The sequence below is a fragment of the Morchella importuna genome (assembly GCF_003444635.1).
Source record: "Morchella importuna strain M04M26 chromosome Unknown Morimp01GS009, whole genome shotgun sequence".
Lineage (NCBI taxonomy): Eukaryota > Fungi > Ascomycota > Pezizomycetes > Pezizales > Morchellaceae > Morchella > Morchella importuna.
Window position 1 is genome coordinate 575,554 of NW_025763406.1, and position 14,164 is coordinate 589,717.

General features: G+C 45.9%; 3 protein-coding genes across 3 annotated transcripts; 2 read left to right on the top strand and 1 right to left on the bottom strand.

The window, feature by feature from the left end:
• Window positions 1–7,527: 7,527 nt before the first annotated feature.
• On the top strand, window positions 7,528–7,820 carry LAJ45_03932 (uncharacterized protein; the record flags this gene model as incomplete). Its single annotated transcript, XM_046113514.1, has 2 exons — window positions 7,528–7,751; window positions 7,814–7,820. The coding sequence occupies 2 exons, from the start codon at window positions 7,528–7,530 to the stop codon at window positions 7,818–7,820; spliced, it is 231 nt and encodes a 76-aa protein (XP_045973243.1).
• A 1,343-nt stretch (window positions 7,821–9,163) lies between these two features.
• Window positions 9,164–10,942, top strand: LAJ45_03933 (uncharacterized protein; the record flags this gene model as incomplete). Its single annotated transcript, XM_046113515.1, has 5 exons — window positions 9,164–9,233; window positions 9,308–9,639; window positions 9,696–9,873; window positions 9,950–10,363; window positions 10,419–10,942. The coding sequence occupies 5 exons, from the start codon at window positions 9,164–9,166 to the stop codon at window positions 10,940–10,942; spliced, it is 1,518 nt and encodes a 505-aa protein (XP_045973244.1).
• A 2,514-nt stretch (window positions 10,943–13,456) lies between these two features.
• Window positions 13,457–14,033, bottom strand: LAJ45_03934 (uncharacterized protein; the record flags this gene model as incomplete). The annotated part of the gene is made up of 5 exons (XM_046113516.1): window positions 13,457–13,548; window positions 13,621–13,640; window positions 13,714–13,743; window positions 13,803–13,851; window positions 14,024–14,033. The coding sequence occupies 5 exons, from the start codon at window positions 14,031–14,033 to the stop codon at window positions 13,457–13,459; spliced, it is 201 nt and encodes a 66-aa protein (XP_045973245.1).
• Between the last annotated feature and the right edge of the window lie 131 nt (window positions 14,034–14,164).

Consider the following 14,164-nt stretch of genomic DNA (forward strand, 5'->3'; position numbering starts at 1 on the left):
GGGTTAGGGTATGATTTTTGCTCTACGAATGCCGTAGCGCTTGACGCCGAACTTGTGTACTTTTTCAAGCCCGACTCGGGGCTTATGCACTTTATGCTTTCTGACTCGGGACTGTTCATAGGATCTGGTCGAGATCGAACCAGGGTTAGGGATGATACCTGATCATTAGTATACGCCCCGGGGGGGGGGGGGGGGTGAAGTCGATATTCCCGCGCTTTATGAGGCTTTTCGAGAGTCGACCAGCTATGAGTAGTATGTAATATCCCTAGCTTGAACATAAGTAGGGTACTTAGTAATCTGACTAACCAGTGCCTGAAACTAACACAAAAAGAAACACAGATCAACCTCGTCGACACATTGGTGGCAGAGGACCGGACACGTTTGACTACAACCACAGTCACCACCTCAGTTGGTATTTTGAATCGAGCCCGAGCATAATGGGCTATAGAGGCCGGGACGAGAAACTACATCATCCAAGGTCGCCCACACGACCAAGTATAGTGCATGCACTAGCTATAAATGTAGGCTCCTGGCTCGCTCTAGGGGCGTACCATTGTTCAAAATCGACCGGTGAGTGAGATTCTATGATCAAACCAATACATACAGATACGTATATACCATCTCTCTAACAAAGAGGTTGTAATTTTATATTCATATGAAGATTGCTTTTTCATATTTACCCGGTGGCCCGGATCCATTATAGAAATATGGAAATTCGAAAGCTTGAATAGATCTTTGATTCCTTTTCCATCACCAACATCTATATTCACAGACACCCCCTGAAAGCCCAAATTAAAGGCACAATACGCACAAGGCTAGCTACGATAAGGCAAAAACTACAACACCCAGCCTCAGCTCTCCCACAGCTTCGAATAGGCATCATAAGTTCTCTTATCTGCGGTCACTAGCTATATACAAAGCTTACCATCTCGGTATCGACATCTGAGACAAAGGTGCCTCCGGCCGTGCGTATCACCCCTATTCCATTCTTCTATCAACCCTAGCCCCTCCAGCCATTCAAAAGGTCCCGCCCCCCCCATTTGTCCGGCCGAAGCTCGTAAGACGATGGTGTGATAATTGCGGATGGATGTTTCGGACTCTGTGGTAACTTAACTACTCCAGAGTACTATTCATCTTGGCATGTTCTACTGTAAATAGCGCATTTTATTGTAGTTAGGGTAATGTCGGCACTTTAGGAATCAAAGCAAAGCACAGAGGATGTAAGGGGGGGGTATACTTAAGGGGTAATGCTATTATATTGAAATGGCACTATTCCGTCATATAGCCAGCTTAGGTTTTCCAATATAACACACGTGCATGCCTCCGGCGAGCGTTACTTGAATCGTTCCGGGTCTGGGGATATGGACGTAGCGTCAGCTAGAAGCGGAGCTAGAAGGATATATGCCTGATATTCGAGGCAATTAAGATACTCTTGGTGCAAGGCATGTGCCTCAAGGGAATGCCCTGTCTCGAATCGAATGGCTTTCTTAATCATAGCTGACCACTCTCTGTTTCTGGAGCTGAGTCGGAATCACGCGGCCCTTAGTTAATCCTAACATGAAGGATCACCCACGTATCCCTCAATCCGGCCGAATTATTCCAGTTCAAAGCTAGGTGTAGATTATTATGGTACGAGTAAGTGATGCATGACTTGTCATTGCCAGAATTATATGTCAATGATAATTGTAAGAACATTATATTATATCTCCTGAACTAACTAGCAGCTGTATATCTGGCTAATAGTGTAGACGCCGCGCCAGATCTCGGAAAATTAAGGGCGCCTCAAGTTCGTCTCCAAGATCCAAGCAAAAGACGAGTGATTGTGCGTGAGAATAATCTCCCCCCACGCCTAGCTTACATCTTCCGTCCCATAAAAAAAATAGATCGAAACACACCCTCCACCGCCCCAACAATATAGGTACTAATGCAGCCAAGGCAAGCCAGCCATCAAGGCCTGTAGAGTAGCACAAGGGCTCTCCAGCTGGCGAGTCCCGTTCAAACATCAAACGTGCTGACCACAAAGCTAGATAACTAATTAATCAACCCACAAACCCAGCGTCGGCGACCTGATGTACTCTACAGACGTACAGCTTGCGGTAAGATTATTGTAGAAATATAGGAGGAGTCCTATTGGCTTGCCCAGCCATAGAAACCCTGTTTTTAGACCCCTATTCCTACAATAATTTTACCTCTCGCTGTACATGTACTTATTGTACCGATTGTTACTTCTAATAGTCGTTTGTAAAGATAGTAAACATACACACTCATCATGTCACCTACATAAATTCTCTGGTCTTCTCTACCCCCAGCGGCCATGCTGCCAAGAGCAGGCTGGCTACATACATATGTACACTTTTTTTTTCTTCCTTATCGCAAATTATCTATGGCCGCCATGGGTTGGAGTATTTTAATTTTCGCCCAGTGTCTCAAATATTGGCCCTCCAATAATCAGGACGCTCTAGCTCTAGGTTGGTAGTACATACCAAGAAGCTATGGCGGGGGTCCCCGGATTATCTGATTCTTGGCCCCCTGGTATCTACTGATATATGACTTACAGGTTTCAGTAATCTCGAAAGTCACTATTACTACATACTCCACCACCCTCCCATTCACCCATTCACCATCACCCATGCGAGGAAGCAGGGCCGCCCGCGATCTACGCAATTAATAGATGACAGCTAGAGTATACCCAGCACCACATCGAAAGGTATACTTCCGGGTACCTAAGCTGTTGTGTGCCTAGATTCGATATTCGAAAGCAATCAATAAATACTAATCTCCCCGCAAAAAGCACCAAACTGCCAGATGACAGACCCGACTTATGCAAGCACGATCGTTCGTTTATTAATCCCCCGATAAGGCCCATCGGCACCTCTCCTACGTAGGCACTCTATCTCGTCAGGCCTTGCGCCTAGCTGCGTCGAGTATATGGTCTACCTCTGTATCCGTAGGTAGAGAGCACTCTATGCACCCAACCGGTTGATCCCGACAAAGGCAAAACGTACCTACATGTCAGCTGGAAGGTGTTATTGGATGGCAACAACGACACCCACCATCACTAAGCTCGAATACGGGTCCTGGGGGTAAGTATGTTCTGTCATGTGTTTTTGTTTGGTTGCTGGTACTCGGGAGGCGAGAAAGTGTAGTTTGCTAGGTTGCGGATGAGTGCATGATAGATTCAAGTAAGCTATGATCGATATCGTCATGATCTCTGGAGCTACGAGATACAGTTGTATCTGTTGCCTGCTAGGGAAGTGAGCAGTAGATTAGTAGTCGTACAGAGAGCTATAGAGAGCTACGAAAAGCCTAACCTAAAGACCAACGGCGGAGGGCGGAGGAGCTCTGACATATACCCTCCATAGCTACCTACATACAATGCCGTAAAGCTTTTTCGTCTACTTACATGAGACAAAGAGCTGTCAGCGATACTCTTCGAGTTTGCCCCCGCATATGTATGCGTCAGCGGTAAACGCGCGGGGGATTCACAAGCCACTAGAAAACCTCCCCACAGAAGCGCTGGTAAGGTGATCTTCAACGAGACCGAGTTTGGAATACAGTTAAGTAGGCGAATACGGATTCCACACCGCTTACATACATGAGACCGAGGTGTTTATAAACAAATCGCTCGCGCGGCGAGTCCTGTCTTGGAGAAACAAACATTTGTTTCAGGTCGAACCATCCTTCAGGACCTACGTTTGTCTCAAACACTACCAGTGATCTTCAACGCATTAACCCATTAAAAGTTTGTTCACAGGGATATCTGATCACAGGGAAGCCGGAGAGACAACTCAGAATCAAATCATTAGAAACCAGAAATTTCGGTTTTGACTACGAGTCCATCTAGGTACTTTACATATGGCGCGAGAAGGCATAGGGGGTGGGTGTGTCAACTTCAGAGGAACTTTTTTTGTATGGGAATTAGAGAAAATTTCACCGTCAGGCTAGGTGCTAGTACCATCATAGGGGTAGATCTCCCAATTCCTATAGATTGATTGGCTGCAAATGCCGAAGTTTACACAACTACCCACCATAGCTTCTCGAGCCATATTCCTCCTGGAGCCCGGATACCCCACACAGCACCCCACAAAGCCACGGTCACGTGAAGGTTTATGCACTGACAGTAGCTGGCCCTATTGCACATTTATGCAGTCTTTAACATAGGATTCTAAATATGTATTTGCTTTGACATTTCAATCTCTTCACAGCCGGAGTTCGGAACCCGGGCCTGTAGGTAGGTTGTGTTGTCTGAAGTCATCCTCCCACTCTTGATGCGTATGTATGTAGGTACACGCATGAGTTAAACTCATTAGGCCCCTTCAGCTGGGAAATAAAAGAACTATGTAGGTACATACACGTACCTATGTAGGCACTCGTGGTTAGAGTAGAGACAAATAGGTAGAGTATTGTATGGTTGTGTCGACGGCCTCCATTCCATAACTAGTACAATGCCGCGCCGGCGACGTCGGCAATATCGCCTTTACCGAAAGCCACGCGCAACGGTACGGCGGTAGCGAACTGTCTAGAGAGTATCCGTAAACAGAATCCACCATTAAAATTTGCATCCTGCAGCCCAAATAGAAAAAAAAAAAATTCTTTTCGGTAGGGATCGGGTCGATTTAGACTTGAACACATTTGTGCCTGAGCAAGCGTCGGGTTAGTACTTAGAAGTGGTTATTTGGCCCTATGTAGGTACAGGCTCCTCCACTACTCCAGTTCAGTAATAGGGTTGTCGTTGATAGGTGGAGTAGAGTAGGCTCATTCATGCAAGCTCCCATCGCGGTGCGGTGATGATTTGAAAAGTTGGTAGGCTAGTTGCTCTACTCTACTCTACTCTACCTGCTCTACAGATATTGCTGTCATATCCCTTCCTGCACGCTGCCGCCGCAGCTGGCTTTAAGCTTCTAGGGCCCGACCGATCGGGCAAACAGAGAACACGCACTGTAACGCGCATACATGGTGTAATTTCTAATAACGAAGTTCCATGCGGTGTATGAGGTGTAAGTTAGCATCAATGGGAAGTAGGGACAGCAACAAACCTTTTCCTAAGTTTACCAGCACTACCTTAGAGTGCTTTACGCGTTTTGAAGACGGACCAGAAATATAGGGCAGGCAGGACGGGTCCGACGGGAGCAGCGGGGAGACTAGAGTCAATGATAATTTCACCGACTGGCGCAGTGTCCAGGTGAAATCTAGACCCTGAACCAAAGCGAACCGTACCGTACCTGGCCTGGTCGGTTGCCATAGCAACAGTCCGCAAGTCCATCAGGGATCTAGGGCCACAAGGCACGAGACCAAAAAGAGCTCCAAAAATACATATTTTCGAAACCAAAACCATTTTCCTGGTTTCAGCTCCAAGACCGCGCAAAGTGCATGTAGGTACTCCTCTACACACAGACGAAAAAGACCACGAGTTGTCAAATTTGAAGATCTACAACCTGCAGCACAGCACGGTGGTGATGAAAATTTTCCCATAGCAATCAGGAATCAAGGGGAGATCGCGAAAAAATTTTCCCCAACAGGTGGTTTTCCGGTATGTTCCGTGGAGAAAGAGCTGGGTAGAGAGTATCGAAAAGAAAAGTATGGGGTGCTTTCTGCGGTCGATGGATGGATGGTACTAGGCGCTCTAAAGAGGATAGAGTAGAGTTTGATGAATTTGAAATTTTCCTGTTGATGGGGTTTTCTTGCCTGACCACTGACCAACGGGCGAGCGTGGGTTCAAATCGCTCACATATCGCTGGCCGGAGAAGCGCAGTGCAGGAACGGCTGCATCTCTGATCTTCAATTCTGTTTCGTGCACTCGGTTTCGTGTTTGTTTGCGCCTTTACAAATCCCATCGTTTCCTACTCGATCTGACTGTCTGCTTGCCATCCCACTCTATTTTTACAGCTACTCTACTCTAGAGTAGGTACTGCTGCTTGCCTCTGCGCTTGATCCGGGTATGAGTACTGTAACATGGTGGAGGTGGTCCATGGGCGGAGCCCGAGAATGGATGAGGCGGCTGTAGTGTAGTGGGCTGTGGTTGGGAAACTTGGCTGTTACCTCGACGATTTCGAGGGTTTACGTTTCCTTTTTACAACGACTTCTTATCTGAACCTTAGTAAGCACTACCCCAAATTCAACTAGGAACCTTCCCCCTATCAGCCTACCGAAAATACCAAGTTTCGTTTCGAGAACGTCTGGGGTCGGGTTGAACCGGTCTCTTTAATTGCCGGTACAGAATTTTTCCGTCCCAGTCGTTCGAACCTTGCTTGTGTCGCATGTTTTTTCTCTCAATCCCTCTCCTTCACACGACGGCGAAATAGAGATGTTTCAACTTGCAGGGAATACTGAATCATAATTGATCTGTGCGTCTTTTCCCTGTGTAGCTGCTAGCTGAGAAACTTAGATGTCAGTAGAGTAGTGGCTGGGAATAAATAATCTAGCGGAAGAATTCGATATCCAAGAAATTAATCACCTGTAATGAGTGTAAATACGGAATCACCGAGTCTTGTGCTCTGCCAAATGTCTTATGTCCGAAGCTGTAGAGCCTCAGAATACCGACATCAGAAAAATGGTATTGGTATTATTGTAGTTATTCGGAATGGAGGAACCAAGGCTTGTGTAGGTACTTATGTAGATTTCTTCACTATCAATTCAGGTATCTCGACAATCGATTTTTGTTTACTTTTCTTTCCACGATAGATAAAGGGAAAAGCTGCAGTCCCATCATCCGAAATAAGGTTTTCCAGATCTTCCTCTGATCTACTTTTCCTCTTTCTTGCTTACTTGATGCTCGCTCGTCAGTTACCGAATGACGAAAACCACACGTACATACGTCTTGCCTACGAAAATCAACGCTTTTTTTTCTTCTTTCTGTGCTCGGCGCTTTAAATACATCACCGTCTGGCCTTGACAACCGAATGAGATTTGCCCCGAGCTTTACTGGGTGAAACAACCCAGTGCCATAGAGTGCCGTGATGATACTTTAGTAGTAGTAGTAGTAGTAGTAGTAGTAGTACCTAGTAAAGGTTGTTCATCCGGGGATATGTAGGTGTAGGGTTGTAAGGAGGTTGAGAAGAGATCCGCATATGTATCATACCCATGTTATTGGAAGTAGATAAGGAACACGAAAAAAAAAGTGTAAAATAAAAACGTGAGCGCGCGACGGCGACCCCCACCACCCTAGGGGTACGATTCGATCTTGCGTGGCTGCATGCAAGTGTGCCGGGGGGGCCAGACCAGGATTGATTAGGGTATGGCGCTGGAGCAAATCGTCGGGACGGCCGCGCGCGACGGGGAAGCTGGAATGGACGGACAGGGAGTGAAGGTTAAACGGTAACAACAACCACATGTTGATTGGCATGCACACCACTACCACTACACTACTCACACAAAACGTATCATCTACACACATACTCAAACCTAATGGGTTTAATGTTGTGGGAGCTCCAGTAGAGTGAGTGCCAGATGTTCCACGGTAGTTTTTCTATGGGGTCAGCCACAAGCCAAATTAAGGCCTTTGTTCTTTATCTCTCTGACCACAACAGCATGGAGACAAAAGCCACAGCCGCAATTGAAATTGGGCAAGTGGTTATTTTCAAGACTTGGCCACTATCGGTTCTTTTGCGCTTTCTAGGCGAAATGGATGTTTCAGAGATAAGACCTAGAGATGCCTTAATTAATACGACTTTGATGTTGGCACTGACGTTGCAAGCGTTCACAAGGCTGCAGCAAGGCGGCGGCTGTCTCTACTCTAGTGAGTTGAAGTGTAAGTAAGTACTCAACTCTACTGTGGGTCGCAGTAAAGTGAGCAGACTCTGAGCAGGTGTTGTAGTGTGTGACCCGGGCCAGTATCACCACAGAGGGTGATACAGAGCATTGAAGTGCAACTGGATCCCCACGCCAAGGGACGAAACGAGAGAGCTGGCCTGATAGGTAATTCGTTGTAATTATCCAGTTATCAAACAAGGATGTCGCTGTATATCCAGTGGAGAATAGCATGCTGTTGGCGAGTGTCGACAAGAGATTTGAAAGCTCTGAGTGATGACCGAATGTCATGAATATGTAGGCACATATTGTTGATCAAATTAGCCCACCCTCTTCACACACATAACACACGTTGAGTACGCACACCCTGGCCTGACCAATCCCAAGCCAGTCAAACACCCTGCCATGCAAAGGCACCCCACAGAAACTGGCATCAAACAATCTGTGGAGAAGTTGGGTTAGTAGGTACATACTCATGGGCAAACAATCAGCACTGGTACTAGGGAAGACATAATTATGGGCTGGATATCAATTAGGAGTAAGTCTCAGGACTAATTCAAATAGCGATAAGTGATCATCGTTTGGGGGCGGTAGAGTACCTATCCTATCCCTATTGCCGAGATAGAGGTTTACTCTACCAGTAGAGTTACAGTACCGTAATTATGAGTTACCAGATGTAGTAGTCCGCGAGCTACTCTAACTAGAGTGTACATTTTCCTCATCCGCCGTTCGTACCGGGTACAAACACAGTCTAGAGCAAGAGAGCGTATAACTTCTAGCCACATAGGGGTATATACTACCACTAACCTAGCCCGCTCCGCACCAATTCTTTATCTCTACCCACTGCCATCTGGTAGATAGGTACTTAGGCCTACATGTATCTACAACCCTAATGAATGATATGCGCCGTGAATGATTTAGCGTGTCCACTCAATGCATGTCTGTCCACCCATGCATCATCCCCATTCAAGAAAATGATCCCTATCCAAATCTCCATCTACGATGTCATGTCTGGCATCCTTGAGTTACGAACTTTCTGCCTTCCTAGCCCCCTACCTGTTCGTCCCCCCCTCTCCTCAATTGTTCCCTCTTCTCCCCGATCTCACTTCCGGCTCTCGCCTCACATGCTTCGAGAAACGGCCTTTTAACGTCCCCTTCCTCCCCACCCTCTCAGATCTCCATCATCACTTCCAACAACAACACGGGTTCAGTTTACCCATTGATCCCACTTTAAATCAGAAACGAAGTCGTTAAATCAGACACCAATTTCTGATCTTAGTGATTTTCTACAACAACACATAAAGGCAACAGTATCCTCTTGGAATAAGATACTGTTTACCACAGAGAACACACATCGATTTCGATTTCGATTCCCTTCAACTGCTGAAGCAACAACTACAATAAGATCACAGCAATAATGTCGTACTCGTGGGTCGGTGCCCCGGCCGTTTTCAATGGAACAAACGCCGAGACTGGTGGTAATTCTGGTTCGTCTCCCACAACTACTACTATCAACCGGTTTCAGGAATTATTCAACTGACTAAACCTTATTTCAAAACAGCCGTGGAAAACTTGAACCAATGGTACCAATCCGGAGATCAGGCTTACATCTTGATTTGTGCCGCAATGGTAATGATCATGATTCCTGGACTGGGTTTTCTCTATTCTGGATTGGCTCGTAGAAAGTCTGCTTTGTCTTTGATCTGGGCGTGTGTTGGATCATCACTTGTGATTACTTTCCAGTGGTACTTTTGGGGTTACTCGCTCGCTTTCTCGAAAACTGCCACCAATGGGTTTATTGGAAATTTGAAGCATTTTGCGTTGTTGGATATGTTGGCTGCGCCGAGTCCTGGGTCACCGCTGGTTCCGGAGCTTTTGTACTCGTTCTATCAGGTAGGTCTCGCTTTCTATGAGCGAGCGAAAGTCCCTTGGCTGACCAGACGCTGTAGATGCAATTTGCCGCTGTTACAGTCGCTATCGTTATGGGTTCTATTGCTGAGCGTGGGAGAGTACTGCCTGCGATGGTTTTCTCTTTCTTATGGGCAACGATCGTCTACTGTCCTGTTGCGTGCTGGGTGTGGAATGTCAACGGATGGGCATTCAACTATGGCGTCTTGGATTACGCAGGTAAATCTTACATAACAGAAACACTTCAAAACCAGGGGAATCATGTCAAACTAACAAAATGTTCGTGCACACATAGGTGGTGGACCTGTCGAGATTGCTTCTGGTGTCAGTGCCCTCGCTTATTCTCTCGTGCTCGGGAAGCGCCAAGAGAAGATGCTTCTCAACTTCCGACCTCACAACGTCTCACTCATCACGCTTGGTACAATTCTTCTATGGTTTGGATGGCTCGGGTTCAACGGCGGTTCTGCCTTCGGTGCTAACCTCCGTGCTGTGATGGCTTGCTGGAACTCTAACCTTACTGCCGCTTTCTCTGGAATTACTTGGACCTTGCTCGACTTTAGACTTGCAAAGAAGTGGTCAATGGTTGGTCTTTGCTCAGGAGTTATTTCGGGACTTGTTGCTGCTACTCCTGCATCTGGATTCCTCTCGCCCCATGCAAGCATCCTATTGGGAGTTGTGACTGGTGTCGTCTGCAATTATGCTACAAAGAGTACGCTCCTCCCAACTCTATCATTGAGTAGAATTTTATACTGATATCCACACAGTTAAATACTATGTCCGCATTGACGATGCTATGGATGTCTTCGCTGAGCACGGTGTCGCTGGAATGATTGGTCTTATCTTTAATGGTCTTCTCGGTGCTGACTACATTATCGGCCTCGATGGTGTCAACAATATTCAAGGTGGATTCCCCAACAAGAACTGGAAGCAACTTTACATCCAGATCGCCTATATTCTCGCTGTCACCTTGTACTCCTTCGTTGTCACCCTCGTTCTCTGTCTCGCCATCAATGCAGTTCCTGGTCTGCAGCTCCGTGCCACAGAGCAGGCTGAGCTCCTGGGTATGGATGATGATCAATTGGGCGAATTTGCGTACGATTACGTTGAGGTTCGCCGCGATTACCTCGCATGGACTCCTGCTAAGGAGCACTTCCACGGAGGAGCACCTGTGGCCGCCGGTGACAGGCACGGGATTGCTGCTCACAGTGAGATGATTGAAGGTCGTCAGCCAGCTGAGCTAGGAATTAGCCCCGCCCCGAGCACAGAAGTCAAGTCGAAAGAACACTAGTTCTTTCCTTCTCCTAAGACTCGTTTTTGTTTATTTGATTTCAGAATTTTGTTGTATTTTGGGACCTTTGGATAGTTGGTTTTTATTCTCGTTTTTCTACCATTTTTTACTTTCTGTTCGTGTCTCGCGATTACTATTGCCATTTATTTGTTGGGAAATTCAGCGCTGGGTATATTTGGGTTTTTCTTTCTTGGTCGGTCGGTTGTTTGGCATCGTTTCGTTTGGGACTTTTTATCGGGTATTTACTGGCTGGACTGGAAGGGATGGGGGAAGTTGGTGTTCATAGTCGTATAACTTATTTGTATGTATGGTATATACCATTATAAACGAACGAAATCTAATTGAGATGCAAAACTATTCCCTTTGCTTGGATTGTATTGCTTGTGTTTGTACATTTGGCTAATTATCTACAGAAGTCATCATCTATTTCGATTAGTGGTTGCCTTTCTTCGGTCGGCAGACAGCTGAATGTTTCTTTTTTCGAGAGCTAACTATGACAATTGCTTGTGACAACAATAGTTTCGCAACGACTTTCTCCCGGCTTATCAACCCTTATCAGTCACAAAGAACCTTGGCTTTGAAATCATTGACAGATTTCTAGCGCCCATCGGAATTTCTAGTGAGGACCCACTTGCGATCTCCCAGCACCCGATTAGGACTCGACTAGGACTCCAGCTTGCTTGGCTGCTTGCTTAAAATACTTGCAGGGATGACGCGCGACTAGTTGCTAGAGTATGTAGAATACTAGGAATCGTCGACAGGGAGACCATATCCTATCTTCTCTTTAAGTTTGCCACTGTTCAAAATCGGAGGAATTCGGAGCCGGAGTTTTGTGTGGGGAGTTGAATTTCAGGGACTCGTTCCTGATGGTTGCTGCGCCTTCAGCATCTTGCAGTCCGGATAGAGTACGCTATGTATGAGTAGCTTTGGACGGATTGAGGTTTTTATTACGTTTATTTGGATGTGTTGGGAATTCTTATCTTGCACTGGGATTTGGCTTGGCTTGGCTCGCTTTGTGTTGCTGGCTGGGCAGTGACGAACTTTGGGGGCCGGCGGAAGGGGGTGAAAGGAATGATGGGAGAAATGACGTTGGAGCTTGGTATAGAAATAATGTCATTTTAAATGCGTGTCCCTGGTGAAGTTGTGGAACGAAGGTGCTTTGCTATATTTGATTCCCTCCAGACCGGCACTTGTAGTTAGTTATCCTGGATATGAAATCGGGATATCTTTCTTGGGGTTGACATCATTTCTTCTCACTCGTGGCGATCACGGATTGGGGAGTTTGAAGCTTGCTTGGTCCCTGGGGTTTGGTCGCTTTGAGCTTAGGTATCCGTCTATCTGTGGGGCGCGCAGTTGATAACCTAGATTTAGAGATCCACGGCAAATATTCGTTGATGATGTGGGAGGCGGATTAATTCCAGTGATATATATACCGGTCTATCACTTGCTAGCTAGCACTTGCTAGCTAGCACTTTGAAGTGGAAGGTGTCGTGCATATGGCCAAACGGTTGCCAAGAGAATTATTTCTTGCAGGTATCCAGGTACTCTATGTACCTAGCTAACTATATATCCCATTGTGCTATGATGTTTACCGTTTGTGCTCCGTAGAAGCCGCCTCCCATAGCGGACATGGTTTTCCGCCCTGTGCTCCACAAGCCACGATACTTGGCAGCCGTGTTCTAGAATGATATGCGGGAATCAAGGTCAAGAGCGCTCCGTGTAGCCGCGTAAAAACTAGCATCGTGAATTATCACTCGGTATCATGGGTGGTCACTCGACTCTTCTTTTTAAAGGGGGGGTTTTTTTTTTAAAGGGGGTTCTTTTTTTTTTTTTTTTTTTTTTTTTTAAAGGGGTGAGTAGTGATGATAGATTTTCCATATAAAGATCGCTTCTATCGCATATTACTGACCATCATGCTAGGAATATGGGTGAGTAATAATCGAATCCTGGCAAGCACCGGTACCGATATATATTCCATAATCACCGTATTGTTTATGAGTCTCATAGCCAGAGTAAAATACCGTCTATCGTGTTTACTCTTTCCTCAAAATAATACATTGCTACAGTATCTGTTACTCTTTCACCCTCTATTCTTTTTTCTATTTTTTTTTTTTTTTTTTTTGGGGGGGGGGGGGGGGGGGGGGGGGGGGGGGGGAGCAAACCGTAAAGTATGGCCATGGTAGGTTACGTAAACTCTTGATCTCAAATAAACATTTATAAGTTTCGCCGAATCTCTCCCGGGGTAGGTACAACAAGAAAAAGCTCATATTTAAGGTAGGCTTACATTATTTACTTAATAACCGAGAGGGGGTCTTGGAATTTCTGATATATTGTACGAAGTCCCAATACTTAAATCTATCGGGTATTTTGTTAAATAATCAATTGACCAAAAACTTACCTTATGAATATAATCTACTTTTAATCGCAAGGATGGCTGGGATTCTTTAGAGTCTTGGGGCTTTTCCGCAAAAACAGTCATTTCCAAACACAAAGAATCACTCGAATTTCTCGAGACTATCTCAGATGTATTTTCAAACTTATACTGCCATCGGCCAACCCGTGTACTGTTTTGCCTGGAAAATTTTTGATAGCTCTTCTCTTGTGCCCTGCCATCAAAATCAGCAACTAGGTATAAGAGGGAGTTGATATACCGTTAAATAAAATATCAGGAAACATACCGATTATATTTACTCTAGTCCTGACTTCTATTTATGAGTCTGCGCCATGTAGGTTCTCATAATGGAATGGACTGTTTGACTGTACATGTGTACAGGTCTGCTTTGTCCTGGTGACGGTAACTACTGGGCTGCCATTGAGAAACGACAAATGCGCATGTTCAACAACAATTAACCTAGCTTACTTAGGAGATATTGTGGAACTCGGCACACTCTCGAGAAAACATAGACAACCTTATGTCTGCTGAATCAGTACTACCAGCCTGCCCAAGGGAGCCGAGGGGTGGGGTATCCCGACTTCGAACATTAACTTGAATGAGCTCATGGCTCATAGCTAGGTGCTCCTGAGGTTCGTGCAGCGGGATTGTTTCTGGCGGCGGTGGGCAGTCATGGGATATTGACCTACCAGAAGACATGAGTTGCGCTATGTGGATAAACGTTCCTGACTCCAATGCTAGTTATGAACCCTTTGGTATAAGATTTCGTTTATAATGGCCGAGATACCCCACTCACGAATGTTTATTATGATGCTGGGAGTGTTCCTTGT